General features: G+C 39.2%; 2 protein-coding genes across 7 annotated transcripts in view; one reads left to right on the top strand and one right to left on the bottom strand.

The window, feature by feature from the left end:
- The window catches only part of LOC123703761 (glycerol kinase-like), a 37,322-nt gene extending 28,087 nt beyond the window's left edge, over positions 1–9,235 (bottom strand). For 2 of the 6 annotated variants that reach the window (XM_045651888.1, XM_045651883.1), the window contains exon 1: positions 3,245–3,351. In XM_045651888.1, the coding sequence (XP_045507844.1) occupies positions 3,245–3,290 (46 nt within the window). In that variant the 5' untranslated portion in view covers positions 3,291–3,351. Of the gene's footprint in view, positions 1–1,536; positions 1,678–3,141; positions 3,161–3,244; positions 3,352–4,724; positions 4,744–9,092 lie in introns of those variants that run through there. The other 4 variants (XM_045651885.1, XM_045651887.1, XM_045651886.1 and 1 more) reach the window with 4 other exon arrangements.
- Positions 9,236–9,992: 757 nt separating this feature from the next.
- On the top strand, positions 9,993–11,860 carry LOC123703853 (zinc finger protein 14-like). The gene is made up of 2 exons (XM_045652022.1): positions 9,993–10,289; positions 10,399–11,860. Exons 1-2 carry the CDS (start codon positions 10,107–10,109, stop codon positions 11,680–11,682), a joined length of 1,467 nt encoding a protein of 488 aa, XP_045507978.1. The 5' UTR covers positions 9,993–10,106; the 3' UTR covers positions 11,683–11,860.
- The last annotated feature ends 10,761 nt before the right edge of the window (positions 11,861–22,621 follow it).

The raw sequence follows: 22,621 nt of genomic DNA, 5'->3' as shown, positions 1-22,621 counted from the left end.
AGTCTAAGATATCAATCAAATTCATTCTCATATATCAAAACCGCAGTAAAACCACAATAATGAATACACATACCTGCTACATTTCTCACTAACTCTTGACCGCGACTTTGCACGGATAATATTATTACGCACAGTACTGGCTTTAGGGCGCGAAATGTATTTGTTTTAGACGCCAAATGAACTGGGGCGCCAAAATGTAAGTTTCTAGATTGTACAAAATTAACTTTGCCTTTCTCTACCAATTTTATAAAGCCGAACAGTTTTTTTTTGAACGCGCGACTAACAAAAGAACATTTCATAGATACAATTTATACAAAATATAATTTTATCAAGTGTCATTGAATAAAAATCAAACTTTTCCTTAGGTACATTGGTTTATTCAGTATGATTTGCAAAAAAAATCATTAATATCAAGTTTCAGACAAGGGTATTCACGCCTTGCACCTTCCAAGGTACAATAACATGATCCTTCGTACTACGAATTATTGTCAACACTTTTTTTCATACAAAGGCAAATTATTTGCATAATTATTTCTTATTTGTGCCATTGGTATTCGAATTAGTAGGTATTAATAGATACAATATATTGTATGTATTAATACTTACTTTATTAATATTAAAGATAAATACTTATATAAAATATTCCCGAAACTATAAAAATGTTAAATATCGGTTTAAGACAAAACTATATGAGTGGCTAAATAACAAAAATTTCTATAATGTATCTGAATATTTAAATTTGTAACATATTATGTTTAATTTTGAATAATGAATATAATATAAAATGTGTAAATTTTATCATGTGACAATGAAATAATGTACTTTTTATACAAAATAATGTTGCGGAATTTGCACGCCATTTATGGCTAATGTGTTGATTCTATCTAAGTATGTATAAGTAATATTGCTATCTTTGTACACACATTATGCAAATAAAGAAATTTTATTTATTTATTTATTTATAATAATATCTAGAATAACATCCAACCAACAATATCAACCATCCAACAATACTATACCAATATTATTGGATGGTTTCATTGTTGATCATTGTTTTTCTTTTGCTTAAAACAATTCTATTAAAACAGGTGTAATTAAAATTTATAAAAGATACAGGCATACAATACTGTTTTAATTTTTGTTTTTTGTTTAAAAGTTTTTAGTCTTCTCTTTATTGATTACATGTATTTTAATCTTTATCTTAACAACTATGTTTCAAAAAAAATTCTGACTGAAGATTTTATTTAATTGAAAGTAAGAAGGACACGTTTTCAACATAAAATGTTACTATCGTTTCATTATATTGCAATGAAAAGCTATTAAATTACATTGTATAGCATCTCAGGAGAATTTTATTAACTAAGTAGAAAAGGTATATAGGTAGGTAACTAAGTAATATCTATTTTTTGAAATGTAGGTAACCATAGTTTATTTGTAACAGTATATTACAGTAAGATAAGAGCATTTACGGATTAATTTAAAAAAAATGTTGACAACCTACGTATTTTCAATTTTCATAAAAAATCAATAACCTACCATCATCCATATTTCCAAAAAAATCACCACACCTTCGTCACTTATGCAAATTAGAGAAAAAAAAAACAAAATCAATCATTCACCCGCGCAGTTCTGTCAAATTCAAATTTGGAAATTCGCAAAACGCACGCTTTCCCGCGCTTGTCACGGAACACTGAGGAGGCGCGGCAAGGCACACCCGCGGCCCGCGACCCGTATCAACCTTGTATGACGTCGCGTGACGTCATCTACACGACGAGGGCGGAGGGGCCTGCGCTGCGTAATCAACGGCGCCATTTTATTGGCCCTAATGCCCGCCAAAAATGATAAGCACAGATAATTATGAGCATTGAGCACCGGCCACCGAGATGTGTGAGCACCGAGATGTTATTAGTATTATAAAGTTATTACTTAAAATTATTTTTCTTTAATTATTGGGAATATTCAAAAAATAAAAAATATTTTTTTTTTTATCCTCTGGAAAACCGTTTACCGTACCTTATCCTACTCATATAACAAATACGAAAGTTTGATTGAAGCTCCTTCACGCAAAATCACCTGATGGGATATAGGTATGTAAATGAAAATGGTACAAATACTATAATCTAGTCCAGAAAGAAGAACTAAATTTTTCCGGGTATCACGCGCATGACGCAGATTCCAAGTAAATTCCAAGACATGTTCATGTAAATTATTGATAGCAATAAAAATTCATTCATTCAATTATTCAAAATCATATTAATAATTACGTACACACCGTATTACACACACCCTCACGCCTCATTTCACTTCATAGTAAACAACTATTGCGACAACCGGGTCAATGTTTTAATTATTATTCAATCGAATGTAAATATTTTACAACGTCAAGACAACGTCTATCAAAATTCCAAACAAGAGACGACCGACCACGAAATAGGTAACAAAGTAAAACTGAAACATCGTTATACAGGGTGTCCCACTTTTGGTTTACTAAGCTCAAACGAGGTTATAGTTTTATATGCAAAGCTGAGTACGTAAAAAATAATTAAAAAATTCCAGACGCAATTTTTTTTCAAATTCATATATGAATTCTTAAAACTCTATTCAAGCAACCCGCCCAACTTTGCCACTAGCACATGAGCTATCGTTTAAAATTATATTTTCATAGACAAAATGCTCGCATTAGAAACGGTTTAAGCCGGCTGCGCGAAGCTAGAGAAGAAACCGTGGGTTTTCAGGAAAAATTTAGCAAAAAATTTTTGACGTAATTTTGTTGTTTACGTGACCAGTGTATGCAAAACTACAAGTCCCTTCGCGCTTAGTATACCAATAGTGGGACACCTTGTAGATTTTCGCAGGACAGTCTTTCAAATAAATGTAACGCATCACAATATTTTTCACTCCCGCAATTTTCATTAAAATTTTTGCAAACAAAATATTTTTAAAAAGCAATTTTGTATTGTTTTTTATTAAGAATTATCACCTACCCAACTGTCTGTAGAATGTCTGAAACGTCGGATTATTTATTATATGAAATTAGTATGTAGCACAAGCTTTTCTTTCAAACCGTTTCAATTTGTGCATAAATAAACAACGAATAAAATAACAATTAAATTTCACCTCAACAGAAGCAACCTTACTCACTATTAATCTTTACACATCACTCTACAAAGTATCGATATTCGATACACCGCTATTTTCCCTACTCCTCTTCAATATGTACACAAATAAGCAAAAATTACTGTACCATTTATACTATACTGGCGTTTAAGAACCCTCTTCATAGCACTCATTCACAAATCACTTAAAACTAAAACAAAACTAAACTGGCCGGCGATGTGCAGGTGGGAATCGTACCAATGACACTTAAAAATAGCCCTACACGTACCTATCTTATGACCGATAGTAATTTTGAGCACTAATTAATGGATATGTCAATTCTATTCTCTTCATTTGGCATTGTTATGCAAGTTATTTTAATTGCGTGACGACAATAATATGTCGCTTCCTTTATAGTTTGGTAAGTTAGAAACGTGTATGGCTTCAAGGATTCTGAAGATTGAAAATAATGAGGAAAACAAAGAGACTGACCTAAAGAGACTGACCTATTTTTTAAATACAATATGGGTGCGTTACCCTTTGAGAACGTGTCTGAAATACAAGTTTCATGAGCCCTCTTCACAATGGGCAGCGATGGGCGAGCAAAGGCAATCATGATAGTGTGGAAGGCCTAAATGTCTATGATCGGCCGTCGTTGCAGTAACATCATTGATAAGAGCTAGCTTCTAATAAGCTAGCAGCTAATAATAATGAATAGCTAAGCTATTCATGCTGGTTTTCCTTCATCTATTATATTAAACGCATGGAATATTTCTAACAGCTGCAGATTCGATTTCAAATATGTCGCTTCCTTTATAAATGGGTAAGTTAGAAGAAGAACAGAGTTTTTTTTAAGCTATTGCATAGCTTCTATCGCGGGACTTGAGCGCGGGGACCGAATCCAGAAATTGCGTAACAAAAAACCTCACGCTCCCCACTCCGACGGGCACGGAGGTGTGGCTTGAAGGCATAGCATGCAATAGCTTTACCGCGGCTGTCCCCGAGTGCCACACGTCCTTTTTTTATAGAAGAGTTGGCAAACGAGCTGCGAGCAAGTGGATTGCCTGGCGGTAAGCGATTCCAAAGCCCATAATCATCTACAGACGTGTCACGTGACCGAAGATGTGTTGCCGATTTTTTAAGGTGTTGGTAGGCTCTTTTAAAATGGCTCTTTTAAAACGAACATTTTACGTAAGTAATAAGTATACCCCTGATTTAAAAATACCCTTTTTAAAATGTCAATGTTATTCACGGTACGAAGCATCATACTTACTTACATATTACAGTCGTAATGTAAAATTTGCAACAAAATCTGATTTATATTTAACTCTTGAAATTAGACAAGCGTGCTTTAAAAAATTTGTCAAAACACGTGACTACCGCATTGTGTACTTGACTTTTGGATGTTAGCCAAATGTTATAATGTGTAATAGACATTCGTTAAAAATTTGCATATGTGAATTTCATGTATTGCCAATTCAATTGAATTTATGTTTACTTTTTTGCTTAGTGTAGGTATATGCACTGTAGATATCTACAGAATATAAAAATCTTTTTATTTACTACATAATCGTATGATAACGTCATTATATAAAATTTAAATAAACATAAATAATGTATTTACTTACAGATATACGATACGGAAACCTTTATAGGTCACTTGGTCCATGTTTCATTATTGATTTCTACACCACTCCCTATATTAATATTAACTTTTAGTAGGTACAATTGAAGTTTTTTTTTTTCCGAACGCCATTTAGGGTCATTGCGCCTGTTCGCGTCCACCTGCCTATTCGCGTCCATTTTGCGGACATCGTTTAGAAAATTCACGAAAATAAGTATACTTTAAGTAAAATTGTAATAAGAAAAATTTTAGATAATACCTCAATGTATAAGAGACATGCACACATATTCAAAATATGCCTGCGGACCGCCTATCCTATTAAAAAAAATTATTTAATTTTGGCTATTAAACGAGAGAGCTAAAACGCGCGGGATTTTGAAAAAAAAATAGTGCGCAGCGTCGCGTTTGACGGTAAGTATCTTATTGTTAAATGTGAATTTTTGAATATGTGACTGTTTCTTTACTTTGCTAACAAAACATGGAATAGTATGGATTATAAATCAGCTTATTTCTTTTACAATTAATAGCTAAAATAAGGTGGACGCGAATTACTACACCGAATTTGTACAACTTCCATTTTGCGTCCACGGTGGGCGCAAACTATACCTATAGTGCATAACAATAGAACATATTGCGTCCACATTGTTTTTCATTACGTAGCAATGAATTGTTTGTTAAAATATGTAATTTAAAATAGATTGTAAATTTTTGACTAAGACCACAAGTTGATAATTTAAATTTTCATTCAAATTAGCAAATTTTGATGCTATTTTTTCATTTTAAAAGGGGTATTCTGTGAATGAGACTTGATCATCAATTCGATATCCGTCCGTCTGTATGTCCGTCTGCCGGTCTTTCTTTCTGTCTAGACCCTTTTTCTCAGTAACGCGTGGAGGTATAAAGCTGAATAGTCAAATCTACGGTCCCTTGAAGCAGTGAAAAAATCAAACTTATAAGCAAAAGATACAGCCGTTTATGCTGCAGATTTTCGCTGAATTGCAACTGAAATCAGCAGATTGAATTGATGCTGAATACAGACACTTGAAAATTGGTACGAAGCAACGTCTTATAGCACAAATAAGGGAAACATTGAAAAAATAATCATTTACAGTTAAAACATATGTACGAAAAAAACAGGTTAATACGGAAGCCTCGATGTGCAAGTTCCACTCGCATTTGGCCGGTTTTTATTATATAGCTATATTCGTAAATAAATAATTCATTAAAATCTAATTATTATTTGCATTTATCTGATAAAATATTACCCAATACACTCTTAATTCCTTTTCTAAGCTGGTGGACGCGAACTGGTCCACGGGTGGACGCAAACTGGAATTTTTGGACGCGAACTGGGTAAAACGCCTAATTCTGCTATTTGTCTAGATAAATAAAAACCACATGATATTTCCAACACAATCGAAAGTAAATCTTAAAATAGACTATGTAATGAACACGTCACATAAATTTTGCGTTGAAATTTGTTCTGGAACATTTTTATTTTCTCCTTCAAACTTTCCAACTGCACTAAGTGGACGCGAACTGGCGCAATTACCCTATTTTTCGTTATAATCCGATAATATAGGAATTATAATTTGTTAAGTTTTAAACAAAGCGGGCGTAGCCGCGGACGAAAAGCTAATAATCCGACTAAAGTTAATTCCTAAAGGTCTATTGTCTATAATCGGGTGTAAAATCAAACTTGCGAAATTCAATAGTTTCGCAAACCTAGTATCATATTATTTTAAGTATACCTAAAAAGACATACATTGCGAGTCATACATAATATACAAAAGAGCTTAATTTTACTGAAGGAAGTCCCGTTTCATATTTCTAATATCCTGTCTGACCCAATAAACTCGACTATACGAAAATTCGATTTATATTCAGACCTCACTGATCAGAGGTTTGCTTACCTAGTTATAGGAATTCAAGTAATATTTGGAGACAAAGGACAGGTTCTATTATTTTATTTACTAGCAGACATTGTTCTGCCCTATTGCCCCTTTTTCGTGTTCTCTCTCCATAAGAACCTTCCCTGTACCTTAACAAAAGCGTAAAAAAATATTTCCGAATTGATTGAGCCGCTCTGAGATTTAAAGATAGCAACACATTTGTCAATTCAGTATTGTTATTATCAATATTATATACTAGCTTCCGCCCGCGACTCCGTCCGCGCGGATGTCGGTCTTCGCGTGGATGGTTATTTCTCCATTTTGAGTACCTCGAGAATAACATCTTATAAATATCTATTGGACCCAATTCCCAAATACGGCTAGGCCTATAATAATACGCAACGTGTGTTCGCGGTTCTACGGAACAACGTCTATGGATAAAACTGAAAAATTAAGATTAATTTTTTTCTACGTATTTTTCCAGGATAAAAAGTATCCTATTTTACGCCCAGGATAATAAGGTATAATTATACCAAGTTTCATCGAAATCGAACCGCTAGTTTTCACGTGATGCCTTCACATACAGACATACAGACAGACAGACAGACAGACAGACAGACAGACAGACAAAAAATTTTTTTAATCACATATTTGGGTTTGGTATCGATCCAGTAACACCCCCTGCTATTTATTTTTTCAATATTTTCAATGTACAGAATTGACCCTTCTACAGATTTATTATATGTATAGATATAGATAGATATTTCTTTCTCACATTGTTCACAAAATTAATAATAATGTATGAAGGCAAAAAACTTTATACTAGGCTTTTAGCAGCACCTTGGAGCTGTTTCAGAAAAATATTATTATTTAGAGCTTATTTTGAGTATCTTTTTATTACAATTTTTTACAGACTTATTAGACATACCACAACAAAAGAATTACATAAAGGTTTGACAACAATATAGCCCAAAAAGGTGATTGCACTACACCATTTGAAAAATATATGTTAATAACATTAATTTACATATATAAGTGATAAAAAATAAGTTTAAAGTTCAGTTCAAACTACATAGATAAGCCCTTAACCAAGTATTTGTTGTACTTTGTAATAATAATCGGTACTTTTCCATTCTTGTTATTTTAATAAATTTTAATTCCTATCCTATGTACTATAGTTACAATGGCTGATTGATATGAGTCGTCGAGTCAATCGAGACTTGATAGTTTAAGTGGCCCACAGTTAGTGAAGCATCATCAAACAAAGTCACTTTCTCTGTCCCTATATCCCTATGTATGCTTAAATCTTTAAAACTACTCAACGGATTTTGATGTAGTTTTTTTTAAAGATAGAGGGTTTTATATATAATTTATTATTTACAGCTTGCAAAGCCGCTTATCTAAGTCTATCTTATATCTAGCTGATCTAAGTGGGTAAATTTAATAAGAAATAGGGACTCTAATGTTCTATAGGCCCAGGATATGAAATTTTAATTAAAGTTTTGTGAAATGATTTAAAAACAAAATAAAATTACTATAATGTCTAGTTTAGTTAATACTATGGCTAATATTAGAAATCTTCGATCTATGCACCTTGATTGGTTTTTTCTAAATTTGTTATCTGATATTGTCGATCAATAACTATAGTCCTTTTCAGCTATGATGATTCCTGTGACACTTCATCGTGTTCCGAATTACGTATTTTATGTTTAAAACGCCAAAATGATTTTAGTGCATAATATTTTTATTTTATGGCGACATTATTACCAAAAATATAAAAATGAGACATCTTAAGCTTATAAATCAAAAACAGTATTGTTTAGTTTAATATAATGAAAAATAAAATAAAATAACACAAAAATATAATACCTACGCAACTCGTGTACATGAAATGGATCGTTGAAAAATCATAGAGTTGGAAAATCATATAATCGGCGCCCATCTTATGATCGTTTGTCAATCGAGTCAATCGTCTGTAGGAGTGCGTCAGCCTTGTATACAAGTTGCATTTTTATATTGATACTTTCCGTGGTATTCTGCTATTGTTACTAATTGTTATTGTTGACTTTTTGTTGCTGTTGTTTGCTAAGTTTCCTTAGTTAATTGATGGCGAAATGCCGAAAAAACTAATTTTGGTACATTATTCAAATCGATTTCATTTCCATATAAAATATTATCGATTATCGAAAACAATTGATATGATTTCAGTACAGACATCTCTTCACGTGTCAAAAATCGATGTGTCACAGAAATCATCTTAGGTGGAAAGGACTATAGTGCATATCGTAGATCGATAGTGCATAAAATCAAATTATTATTTATGTGCAAATAAATAATGAATGTTATAAAAGCATGCACTTTTTCAAAATTTTACAGAATTTTACTATGCAAATGTATGCAAGGGAGTAGGAAGAACAAGGATAATTATATAAAAAAGGCAAATAAAAAGTACGACTTTCCATTAAGAAATTATAACTTACCTATTATACTTCCCTGAAAATTGAAAAACTCAATATCACCAAATAAATATTATCGCATAATTATGTCAGTCCACGAATTTATTTCATATTACACAAGTTCTATTTAAAATTTTCTTAGTTTCTAGCAAAAGAAAAATTGACACTCCATCGAAAGTGCCCGTGCCCGGTCTGCAACTGTCATTTGACATTTCATTGGTCATGCCATGCTGTCAGAATGTCTAGCTGTCAGTTTACTGCTTAATTAGGCTTAATGATTACAACTTGATGACAAGTTTCAAGTGAGTTCAACCTAAGACTTGAACATCTTTCAACAACAGTGTTCAACATCTTCAACTTGTATTTAAAGTCGTAGAGCTGCTTCGAAGATGCGTCAGCGCACACGTCAGCGGGTCGTCATGTATCGGCTTTGATTTTTCACTTTAAATATGTAGAAATTATGGGACGAGGGCTCTAAAAAATATTAAATAAGCCTTATATGGGTGTATATTTTGATTGCATTCACCTTGGTTTATAAGTATGATTTTTTCACAGCTTCAAGGGACGGTAGACTTTAGCATTCAATATAAATTTCAGCTTGAGAAAGGTCTTGAAAGATAGACAGACAGACAAACAGACAACAAGGTGATCCTATAGAGGTTCCGTTTTTTCCTTTTGGAATCTTAAAATTTAACTAAATTTGACCAATCTGCAAATTTGTAAATATTATGTCGCGCCGTGACACGTCGCGTCGCCTAGTAACGCCGTGATGCGTCGCGTTGCCCACAGAGAAAGTTATACAGTGCGACCGGACCTTAACCGGCTTAACGTAGTCTCTGGTTGACACTGACAATTTGATTGCTTGACTTTGGCTTGAGAGTTGAGCTTGACGCAAAGTTTTGACAGCTATTGGCTAGATGGTCAAAATCGGATACGTGATTATCTCCGATAAATTAGCATTTTTTCACAAATTGTTATAAACTTATTTTTAAAAATTAACAAGAAGATTATTTAAGGGTGCATCTCGCTATTAAAAAAATGGTATCTTGGGCGAACGTTCTTTACAATACAATAAATGGGAAACAAGAATTATGTTCACTGTGTTTCGAGACCGTTGATGACAGCCAAATTAATTTACAAGACGAAATAATATTTAATAATAAAGATACAGAAATTACAATGAAAATGTTTGATATATTGTCCGTGGTTGTAGATGGAGAGGTATGTTATTATTTATATAATTCTATTAGGTATTTAATATTAGGCTGTAGAAGTCATAATGTTTGAATTTTGCACTTATGTGTGTTTATGAATAATGAATTTTTTTCAGACCTGCAATAGAATATTATTAAATAGCACAATCTGCAAGAGCTGTGCGAGATTAGCCATTAATAGTTACAAGTTTATTATGATGTCAAAAGAAAATACCCTGACCTACAACAATATTTTAGATAGCCTAACAAATTGTATAAATATCCCAAATTCAAATGTGGAAGCAAATACATTATATATTACGCTGGATACAAAGTATTTTACTACAGAACAGTATTATGATAAGAAACAGGCAAAGTCAACAACATCTGCCTTAAAGACATTAGAGTCTATTATTGAAAATCAAGCCCATATTAAATATGAGTTAACGTCTGAAGAATTTGATTATGATGTAAAGGTGAAAAGAAAAAGAACTCGTCATTCAATTCCAATTCGTACAAAAGATATGTTGTACGATGAAAATGACAAATTGAATATGAAATGTAAAGTGTGTTTGAAGACTTATCCATCATTATCTAATTTAAGAAACCATTTCATAAGAGTTCATGCACCTAAGAATCATGAATGTTCAATTTGTAAGAGAAGTTTTGGATCTGCGTCCATTCTGGAGGCTCATAAAAGTGAGAGTCACGTTAATCTAATGTGTTCGGAATGTGGGAAAACGTTTACCAACCGACATACTTTGAAAATGCATGAAATCGGTCACACATTGAAAATAGTCTGTAAGGATTGTGGTCGAGTCTATAAAAGTCAAACGACATACAAAAAACACTTAATATTAAATATATGTGGTCAGAAAACTCGTGCCTCACCGTCAAATGCTAAGTTTACTTGCGATTACTGTAATAAGAGGTACACACAGAAGGTATCGTTACGTGTGCATATACAATATGAACATGGGAACTATAAGTCTCATGAATGTAAATGGTGCAAGAAGAAGTTTTGGGCTCCGAGTAGATTAAAAGCACATATCGTAAAGCATACACAGGAGAAAAAGTTCTCATGTACCATATGTGGGGGAAAATTTGTTACGAAAGAGTCCTTACTGTATCATACTAGGATACATACTGGAGAAAAGCCGTATAAGTGTGATTTCTGTGAACAGAGCTTTATATCGGCTTCAAGGAAAGTAGATCATATTAAACGTCATCACACAAATGCAATATTTCAGTGTAGTATGTGTAAAATTAAATACACTACTAAAGTATGTTTGGAAAAACATATGAAAACACATATAAAAGATGAAGTTGCAAGATCGGAACAGAAGTCTTCCGAATTAAACTTTAAATTGCCAATAGATGATGATTTGTATCTTGAGGAGGAGTCTTACTATGTTTCATAGTATCACTACTTAGAAATTTTGCTTTATTATTTTATTTATTTTAGTGTATAATTTAAAATGATATTTTCCAATATATGAGTGAGAAATTTATTGACATAGCATTCGTATTGGATTGTTCTAGTTTTCTTAGGTATTATTTAAATCTGCCTTCAAAAGCAATAAACGACTTGACACTTAATTTTTACTTTGTCTTATTATCCCTCCCTTACGAAGATCGTGATTTGCGATATTTCCTAAACTCTAAAGTATAATGTATTCTGTGAGTTTAATATTTAACTAGCTGGTGCGTTGTGCGCGGGCTGCAAGCAGCCCGCGAGCCCCTTTTGCCCCTGGGTTGAAGCAATAGGGCAGTCATTATATATATATGTGTTAGAATTCCCAGTCCATTTGTAATTTTCTGCTAACAGCGATTCCACAGTCAGTCGGTAATGCTTATAAATTCCCAATTCAAGTATTTTCGACTCCGGGAGGCTGTCCACCTTCGAGGGAGCGTAGTGCGCGAGCTGCAAGCAGCCCGCGAAACATCCCAGGACAGAAATCTTCAGTCATTTGAAAATGCATTAAAATTCCCCGTCAATTTGCTATTATCTGCAAAGAGCGATTCCACAGTCAATCGGAAGTGCTTATAAATTTCAAATTCAAATATTTTCTATTCTGGGGGGCGGTTCACCTTCGAGGGTGCATGGTGCGCGAGCTGCAAGCAGCTCGCGGCTCATCCCAGGGCAGAAATCTTCAGTCATTTGAAAATGCATTCAAATTTCCTATCCATTTGTTACATCTCCTAACAGCGATTCTACAGTCAGTCGGTAATGCTTATAAATTCCCCATTCAAAATTTTCTATTCCGGGGGGCTGTCCACCTTCGAGGGTGCGTGGTGCGCGAGCTGCAAGCAGCTCGCGGCTCATCCCAGGGCAGAAATCTTCAGTCATTTGAAAATGCATTCGAATTTCCTTTCCATTTGTAACATCTGCTAACAGCGATTCTACAGTCAGTCGAAACTGCTTATAAATTACTTATTCAAATATTGTTAAATTTTTGAAACGTCTTATCGATAGCGGGCAGTGACTTTTCATAATAAACTGTTTAAGAGTTAACCTAACTCGCTCGTCGCTTCGCTCCTCGCTACCTATTTGAATATTTAGGCCGGCCGCTGCCGTGACTCGCTCGCTTCGCTCGCATGGCTCGTGTGGTAGTTCAAAAGTTAACCTTACACGCTCGTCGCTTCGCTCCTCGCTACCTAAACTGCTTATAAATTACTTATTCAAATATTGGTAAAATTTTTGAAACGTTTTATCGATAGCGGGCAGTGACTTTTCATAATAAACTGTTCAAGAGTTAACCTAACACGCTCGTCGCTTCGCTCCTCGCCTACCTATTTGAATATTTAGGCCGGCCGCTGCCGCAACTCGCTCGCTTCGCTCGCTTGGCTCGTGCGGTAGGTAGTTCATAAGTTAACCTAACACGCTCGTCGCTTCGCTCCTCGCTACCTATTTGAATATTTACGCTGGTCGCTGCCGTGACTCGCTCGCTTCGCTCGCTTGGCTCGTGCGGTAGGTAGTTCAAAAGTTAACCTAACACGCTCGTCGCTTCGCTCCTCACTACCTATTTGAATATTTACGCTGGCCGCTGCCGTGACTCGCTCGCTTCGCTCGCTTGGCTCGTGTGGTAGTTCAAAAGTTAATAAATATTTTCTACTCCGGGAGGCTGTCAACCCTCGAAGTTGCGCGGTGCGCGGGCAGCAAGCAGTGCTATTAAATGACCCTTCCTACTATGGAAATTTCCATACAAAATTTTCGAAAAAAAAAAATTTCGCTTTTTAACAAAAAAATTGTATGCCTGGAAGCGGACCAAGTTTTCAAGCATTTTTTACTTTGGCGACCCCGACCTAACTGCCACCGGTTCAGAGAGCCGTTGAATTTCGTGATGTATGGAAAATGGAAACCGGGGGTCGGAGAGAAAGTCTGAGTATGCAGTTTTGTAAATCTGGCCGATTAGAGCACAGAAGCCAATTTTCAGACCGATCGTAAAGTAACCGGCGCCACCATCTTGCTTTGAAAAATTGGCCATTTTTGAAAAAAAAATTGCGTACAATTTGAAATTTCTCGATTGCCCTGGTAGCACCCCATGTTTCTGATCATTTTTTAGTTCTACACCCCCCAGCTATCTGGCGCCGTTTCGGAGAGCCGTCGAATTTTGCGTTGTATGAAACTCGGAAACCAGCGGTGGAAACTCGATTATGAGTATGCCAACTTAATGTGCGGCTCGATTAAAGCCCCTATGCCAAGTTTCAGCGCGTTCGAACCAGCCATGGCCGTTTTGGAATTTGTATGGCGGCGGCCATTTTTTCCGCCATTTTGAATTTTTTTCACTATCTGTGGTAATTGCTCAAGGTCTACTCCAAGTTTAGTTGGAGCACCCCAGATGTAGCTGTTACCGTTTGCGCGGGCCGTTGACCGTCTCCGCGGGCTGTGAGAAAGTTCAGGATTTCGGATTTTTCTGGATATCCTGGGAGCTGGGTGAGTATGAATGCGTCATTGGTGTGTTTCTCCGTCGTGCCACCTTGGCTAAATTTACGTTTTTATGTTTGCGCCAAAAATGGAAAAATTCCAAAATCGAGCGTCCCACTACGGCTCCCTGGTAGCGTCCCAGGGTGATGATCATTTTTAGTTCCGGGACCCCCCACCCAACTCGCACCGTTTCCGCGGGCCGTTGGATTTTACGTTGTATGGAAGTTGGAAACGGGAGCCCGGAGCCACTCGAAGGGGGCACCGATCGATTTGCCGGCTCGAACAGAGTACGTGTGCCAAATTTGGGACGTAAGGATTCATAAACGGCGATTTTGGCAAAGTACGGCGGCCATCTTGTTTTCGCGAAAATCCCCATTTTTCCACCACCCCTGGTAATCGCCACCAGTTCTGAGCATTTTTTGTTCAGACACCCCCCCTCCAGGTATCACCGTTTTTGCGCACCTCCAGGGGTCCACTCTCTTGTCCAGGGTGTTGGAGATGTCAATATTTTTCCGGTGGTCACTCGGCGCACCTCTACACGATCACGTCGAAATCCCCCCAACTTTCCGCGTAGTTTCCGAGAAACCCGATGTCAGTCAGTCAGTGGTAGTGTAGCTTTATATATTATAACTAGCTGGTGCGTTGTGCGCGGGCTGCAAGCAGCCCGCGAGCCCCTTTTGCCCCTGGGTTGAAGCAATAGGGTAGTCATTTGAAAATATATTCGAATTTTCTGTCCATTTGTTACATCTGCTAACAGCGATTCTACAGTCAGTCGTTAATGCTTATAAATTCCCCATTCAAGTATTTTCCACTCCGGGAGGCTGTCCACCTTCGAGGGAGCGTAGTGCGCGGGCTGCAAGCAGCCCGCGAAGCATCCCAGGGCAGAAATCTTCAGTCATTTGAAAATGCAATAAAATTCCCAGTCAATTTGTTATTATCTGCTAACAGCGATGCCACAGTCAATCGAAGTGCTTATAAATTCCCCATTCAAATATTTTCTATTCCGGGGGGCTGTCCACCTTTGAGGACGCGCGGTGCGCGAGCTGCAAGCAGCTCGCGGCTCATCCCAGAGCAGAAATCTTCAGTCATTTGAAAATGCATTCGAATTTCCTGTCCATTTGTTACATCTGCTAACAGCGATTCTACAGTCAGTCGAAACTGCTTATAAATTACTTATTCAAATATTGGTTAAATTTTTGAAACGTGATCCCGAATTTTATTTTTTTGATGTGTCTAATCAATAGCGGTGACTTTTCATAATAAACTGTTCAAGACAATAAATGTGTGAAGATGTATAAAACATATTGAAAACTTCAAGTCATCATTAGTAGCGTCGTTTAAATTCAAATTCATTATGCTTTCGGCACTAAAAATATCTAAGTGAAAGCCATAGGACTAAAGTCAAAGGGTGTATCGAATAAGATATCGTTACACTATAAAAATAACTACTTTAAAAAAACCGACTTCAAAAACGGAAAAGTAAAAAATAATTAATTAGTTACTACATATTATTTAGTTGTGTTATTCACTATATAGGTTTGAAGTCGGTGCCAAGCATAAGCACTTATTAAACTACGCTATTTTTTGATACAAGAACTACGATTATTTCGATACAAGAACTACCTACTTGCAATTCAATTACATTATTCGCAATACAAAAAATTGGCTATTTTCGATACAAAAACTACACTACTCTTGGTGTAAGTCCTACGCTTATAAAGCGTGAACGATTGGCTCATTCACTCAATAAATGTGTGAAGATGAATATATTATTACGTATTGAAAACTTCAGTCTTTTTAGTAGCTTCGTTTAAAATCAAAATCATTCTGTTTTCGGCACTAAAAATAAGAACCTACTTTTCCGTTTTTGAAGTCGGTTTTTTTAACATAGTTTTAATAGTTTTTAACCTACGTAGTTTTTTTGTTTGAGTGGGAATCGCCCTAAAGTCGCTTCTGTTCAAGAGTTTACTTAACACGCTCGTCGCTTAATCGCTCCTCGCTACCTATTTGAATATTTACGCCGGCCGCTGACGTGACTTGCTCGCTTCGCTCGCTTAGCTAGTGCGGTAGTTCAAAAGTTAACCTAACTCGCTCGTCGCTTCGCTCCTCGCTACTTCTTTGAATATTTACGCCGGCCGCTGACGTGACTTGCTCGCTTCGCTCGCTTAGCTAGTGCGGTAATTCAAAAGTTAACCTAACTCGCTCGTCGCTTCGCTCCTCGCTACTTCTTTGAATATTTACGCCGGCCGCTGACGTGACTTGCTCGCTTCGCTCGCTTGGCTAGTGCAGTAGTTCAAAAGTTAACCTAACTCGCTCGTCGCTTCGCTCCTCGCTACTTCTTTGAATATTTACGCCGGCCGCTGACGTGACTTGCTCGCTTCGCTCGCTTGGCTAGTGCAGTAGTTCAAAAGTTAACCTAATTCGCTCGTCGCTTCGCTCCTCGCTACTTCTTTGAATTTTTACGCCGGCCGCTGACGTGACTTGCTCGCTTCGCTCGCTTGGCTAGTGCAGTAGTTCAAAAGTTAACCTAACACGCTCGTCGCTTCGCTCCTCGCTACCTATTTAAATATTTACGCCAGCCGCTGCCGTGATTCGCTCGCTTCGCTCGCTTGGCTCGTGCGGTAGTTCAAAAGTTAATAAATATTTATTACTCCGGGAGGCTGTCGACCTTCGAGAGCGAGAGAGCAAGCAGCCCGCGGCGCCGTCCTTTGCCGTTGCTATTCAATCACCCTTCCTACTATGGAAATTTCCATACAAAATTTTCGAAAAAAAAAAATTTCGCTTTTTAACAAAAAAAATTATATGCCTGGAAGCGGACCAGGTTTTGAAGTATTTTTTACTTTGGCGACCCCGACCTACCTGCCACCGGTTCAGAGAGCCGTTGAATTTCATGATGTATGGAAAATGGAAACCGGGGGTCGGAGAGAAATTCTGAGTATGCAGTTTTGTAAATCTGACCAATCAGAGCACAAAAGTCAATTTTCAGACCGATCGTAAAGTAAATGGCGCCACCATCTTGCCTCGAAAAATTGGCCATTTTTTGAAAAAAAAATTGCGTCCAATTTGAAATTTCTCGATTGCCCTGGTAGCACCCCATCTTCCTGATCATTTTTTAGTTCTACACCCCCCACCTATCTGGCGCCGTTTCAGAGAGCCGTCGAATTTCGCGTTGTATGAAACTCGGAAACCAGCGATGGAAACTCGATTATGAGTATGCCACCTCAATGTGCGGCTCGATTAAAGCCCCTGTGCCAAGTTTCAGCGTGATCGGACCAGCGATGGCCATTTTAGAATTTGTATGGCGGCGGCCATTTTTTCCGCCATTTTGAATTTTTTTCACTATCTGTGGTAATTGCTCGAGGTCTACTCCAACTTTAGTTCGAGCACCCCAGATGTAGCTGCTACCGTTTGCGCGGGCCGTTGACCGTCTTCGCGGGCTGTGAGAAAGTTTAAGATTTCGGATTTTTCTGGATATCCTGGGAGCTGGGCAAGTACGAATGCATCATTGGTGTATTTCTCCATTGCACCACCTCGGCTAAATTTACGTTTTTATGTTTGCGCCAAAAATGGAAAAATTCCAAAATCGAGCGTCCCACTACGGCTCCCTGGTAGCGTCCCAGGGTGGTGATCATTTTTAGTTCCGGGACCCCCAACCCAACTCGCACCGTTTCCGCAGGCCGTTGGAGTTTACGTTGTATGAAAGTTGGAAACTGGGGCCCGGAGCCACTCGAACGGGTTACCGATCGATTCGCCGGCTCGAATAGAGCACGTGTGCCAAATTTGAGACGTAAGGATTCATAAACGGCGATTTTGGCAAAGTACGGCGGCCATCTTGTTTTCGCGAAAATCCCCATTTTTCCACCTCCCCTGGTAATCGCCACCAGTTCCGAGCATTTTTTGTTCAGACACCCCCCCTCCAGGTGGCACCGTTTCTGCGCACCTCCAGGGGTCCACTCTCTTGTCCAGGGTGTTGGAGATGTCAATATTTTTCCGGTGGTCACTCGGCGCACCTCTACACGGTCACGTCGAAATCCCCCCAACTTTCCGCGTAGTTTCCGAGAAACCCGATGTCAGTCAGTCAGTGAGTGGTAGTGTAGCTTTATATATTATAATAACTAGCTGGTGCGTTGTGCGCGGGCTGCAAGCAGCCCGCGAGCCCCTTTTGCCCCTGGGTTGAAGCAATAGGGCAGTCATTTGAAAATATATTCGGATTTTCTGTCCATTTGTTACATCTGCTAACAGCGATTCTACAGTCAGTCGTTAATGCTTATAAATTCCCCATTCAAGTATTTTCCACTCCGGGAGGCTGTCCACCTTCGAGGGAGCGTAGTGCGCGGGCTGCAAGCAGCCCGCGAGCCCCTTTTGCCCCTGGGTTGAAGCAAAAGGGCAGTCATTTGAAAATAAATTCGAATTTTCTGTCCATTTGTTACATCTGCTAACAGCGATTCTACAGTCAGTCGTTAATGCTTATAAATTCCCCATTCAAGTATTTTCCACTCCGGGAGGCTGTCCACCTTCGAGGGAGCGTAGTGCGCGGGCTGCAAGCAGCCCGCGAAGCATCCCAGGGCAGAAATCTTCAGTCATTTGAAAATGCATTCGAATTTCCTATCCATTTGTTACATCTCCTAACAGCGATTCCACAGTCAATCGGAAGTGCTTATAAATTTCCCATTCAAATATTTTCTATTCCGGGGGGCGGTTCACCTTCGAGGGTGCGTGGTGCGCGAGCTGCAAGCAGCTCGCGGCTCATCCCAGGGCAGAAATCTTCAGTCATTTGAAAATGCATTCGAATTTCCTTTCCATTTGTAACATCTGCTAACAGCGATTCTACAGTCAGTCGAAACTGCTTATAAATAACTTATTCAAATATTGTTAAATTTTTGAAACGTCTTATCGATAGCGGGCAGTGACTTTTCATAATAAACTGTTCAAGAGTTAACCTAACACGCTCGTCGCTTCGCTCCTCGCTACCTATTTGAATATTTAGGCCGGCCGCTGCCGCGACTCGCTCGCTTCGCTCGCTTGGCTCGTGCGATAGGTAGTTCAAAAGTTAACCTAACACGCTCGTCGCTTCGCTCCTCGCTACCTATTTGAATATTTAGGCCGGCCGCTGTGTGGTAGTTCAAAAGTTAACCTTACACGCTCGTCGCTTCGCTCCTCGCTACCTAAACTGCTTATAAATTACTTATTCAAATATTGGTAAAATTTTTGAAACGTCTTATCGATAGCGGGCAGTGACTTTTCATAATAAACTGTTCAAGAGTTAACCTAACACGCTCGTCGCTTCGCTCCTCGCTACCTATTTGAATATTTAGGCCGGCCGCTGCCGCAACTCGCTCGCTTCGCTCGCTTGGCTCGTGCGGTAGGTAGTTCATAAGTTAACCTAACACGCTCGTCGCTTCGCTCCTCGCTACCTATTTGAATATTTAGGCCGGCCGTTGACGCGACTCGCTCGCTTCGCTCGCTTGGCTCGTGCGGTAAGTAGTTCAAAAGTTAACCTAACACGCTCGTCGCTTCGCTCCTCGCTACCTATTTGAATATTTACGCTGGCCGCTGCCGTGACTCGCTCGCTTCGCTCGCTTGGCTCGTGCGGTAGTTCAAAAGTTAATAAATATTTTCTACTCCGGGAGGCTGTCAACCCTCGAAGTTGCGCGGTGCGCGGGCAGCAAGCAGCCCGCGGTGCCGTCTTTTGCCGATGCTATTCAATTACCCTTCCTACTATGGAAATTTCCATACAAAATTTTCGAAAAAAAAAATTTCGCTTTTTAGCAAAAATTTTTATGTGCGTGGAAGCGGACCAAGTTTTTAAACATTTTTTACCTTGGTGACCCCAACCTAAGTGCCACCAGTTCAGAGAGCCGTTGAATTTCGTGATGTATGGAAAATGGAAACCGGGGGTCGGAGAGAAATTCTGAGTATGCAGTTTTGTAAATCTGACCAATCAGAGCACAGAAGTCAATTTTCAGACCGATCGTAAAGTAACCGGCGCCACCATCTTGCTTTGAAAAATTGGCCATTTTTGAAAAAAAAATGGCGTCCAATTTGAAATTTCTCGATTGCCCTGGGAGCGTCCCATCTTCCTGATCAATTTTTAGTTCTACACCCCCCGGCTATCTAGTGCCGTTTCAGAGAGCCGTCGAATTTTGCGTTGTATGAAACTCGGAAACCAGCGATGGAAACTCGATTATGAGTATGCCACCTCAATGTGCGGCTCGATTAAAGCCCCTGTGCCAAGTTTCAGCGCGATCACACCAGCGATGGCCGTTTTAGAATTTGTATGGCGGCGGCCATTTTTTCCGCCATTTTGAATTTTTTTTGCACTCTGTGGTAATTGCTCGAGGTCTACTCCAAGTTTAGTTTGAGCACCCCAGATGTGGCTGCTACCGTTTGCGCGGGCCGTTGACCGTCTTCGAGAGATGAGGGAAAGTTTAAGATTTCGGATTTTTCTGGATATCCTGGGAGCTGGGCGAGTACGAATGCATCATTGGTGTATTTCTCCATTGCACCACCTCGGCTAAATTTACGTTTTTATGTTTGCGCCAAAAATGGAAAAATTCCAAAATCGAGCGTCCCACTACGGCTCCCTGGTAGCGTCCCAGGGTGGTGATCATTTTTAGTTCCGGGACCCCCCACCCAACTCGCACCGTTTCCGCGGGCCGTTGGAGTTTATGTTGTATGGAAGTTGGAAACGGGGGCCCGGAGCCACTCGAACGGGGCACCGATCGATTCGCCGGCTCGAACAGAGCACGTGTGCCAAATTTGAGACGTAAGGATTCATAAACGGCGATTTTGGCAAAGTACGGCGGCCATCTTGTTTTCGCGAAAATCCCCATTTTTCCACCACCCCTGGTAATCGCCACCAGTTCCGAGCATTTTTTGTTCAGACACCCCCCCTCCAGGTATCACCGTTTTTGCGCACCTCCAGGGGTCCACCCTCTTGTCCAGGGTGTTGGAGTTCGCTATATTTTTCCGGTGGTCACTGGGAGCACCTCTACACGTCCACGTCGAAATCCCCCCAACTTTCCACGTAGTTTCCGAGAAACCCGATGTCAGTGAGTCAGTCAGTGAGTGGTAGTGTAGCTTTATATATTATAACTAGCTGGTGCGTTGTGCGCGGGCTGCAAGCAGCCCGCGAGCCCCTTTTGCCCCTGGGTTGAAGCAATAGGGCAGTCATTAGAAAATGTGTTAGAATTCCCAGTCCATTTGTAATTTTCTGCTAACAGCGATTCTACAGTCAGTCGGTAATGCTTATAAATTCCCCATTCAAATATTTTCCACTCCAGGGGGCTGTCCACCTTCGAGGGAGCGTAGTGCGCGGGCTGCAAGCAGCCCGCGAGCCCCTTTTGCCCCTGGGTTGAAGCAATAGGGCAGTCATTAGAAAATGTGTTAAAATTCCCAGTCCATTTGTAATTTTCTGCTAACAGCGATTCCACAGTCAATCGGAAGTGCTTATAAATTTCAAATTCAAATATTTTCTATTCCGGGGGGCGGTTCACCTTCGAGGGTGCGTGGTGCGCGAGCTGCAAGCAGCCCGCGAGCCCCTTTTGCCCCTGAGTTGAAGCAATAGGGCAGTCATTAGAAAATGTGTTAGAATTCCCAGTCCATTTGTAATTTTCTGCTAACAGCGATTCTACAGTCAGTCGGTAATGCTTATAAATTCCCCATTCAAATATTTTCCACTCCAGGGGGCTGTCCACCTTCGAGGGAGCGTAGTGCGCGGGCTGCAAGCAGCCCGCGAGCCCCTTTTGCCCCTGGGTTGATGCAATAGGGCAGTCATTAGAAAATGTGTTAAAATTCCCAGTCCATTTGTAATTTTCTGCTAACAGCGATTCCACAGTCAATCGGAAGTGCTTATAAATTTCAAATTCAAATATTTTCTATTCCGGGGGGCGGTTCACCTTCGAGGGTGCGTGGTGCGCGAGCTGCAAGCAGCCCGCGAGCCCCTTTTGCTCTGAGTTGAAGCAATAGGGCAGTCATTTGAAAATGCATTCGAATTTCCTGTCCATTTGTTACATCTGCTAACAGCGATTCTACAGTCAGTCGGTAATGCTTATAAATTCCCCATTCAAGTATTCTCCACTCCGGGAGGCTGTCCACCTTCGAGGGTGCGTGGTGCGCGGGCTGCAAGCAGCCCGCGAAGCATCCCAGGGCAGAAATCTTCAGTCATTTGAAAATGCGTTAAAATTCCCCGTCAATTTGCTATTATCTGCAAACAGCGATTCCACAGTCAATCGGAAGTGCTTATAAATTTCAAATTCAAATATTTTCTATTCCGGGGGGCGGTTCACCTTCGAGGGTGCATGGTGCGCGAGCTGCAAGCAGCTCGCGGCTCATCCCAGGGCAGAAAGCTTCAGTCATTTGAAAATGCATTCAAATTTCCTATCCATTTGTTACATCTCCTAACAGCGATTCTACAGTCAGTCGGTAATGCT

The sequence above is a fragment of the Colias croceus genome, chromosome 27, assembly GCF_905220415.1.
Source record: "Colias croceus chromosome 27, ilColCroc2.1".
NCBI classification, from domain to species: Eukaryota; Metazoa; Arthropoda; class Insecta; order Lepidoptera; family Pieridae; genus Colias; species Colias croceus.
This window is presented reverse-complemented; position numbering and strand designations above follow the sequence as displayed.

What these genes read in the sequence shown, in the direction of transcription:
- LOC123703853 (XM_045652022.1), top strand. Translation starts at nt 10,107, where the DNA reads ATGGTATCTTGGGCGAACGTTCTTTACAATACAATAAATGGGAAACAA. An exon ending in CCGTGGTTGTAGATGGAGAG is followed by an intron (nt 10,290 to 10,398) that starts GTATGTTATTAT and finishes AATTTTTTTCAG; the next exon opens with ACCTGCAATAGAATATTATT.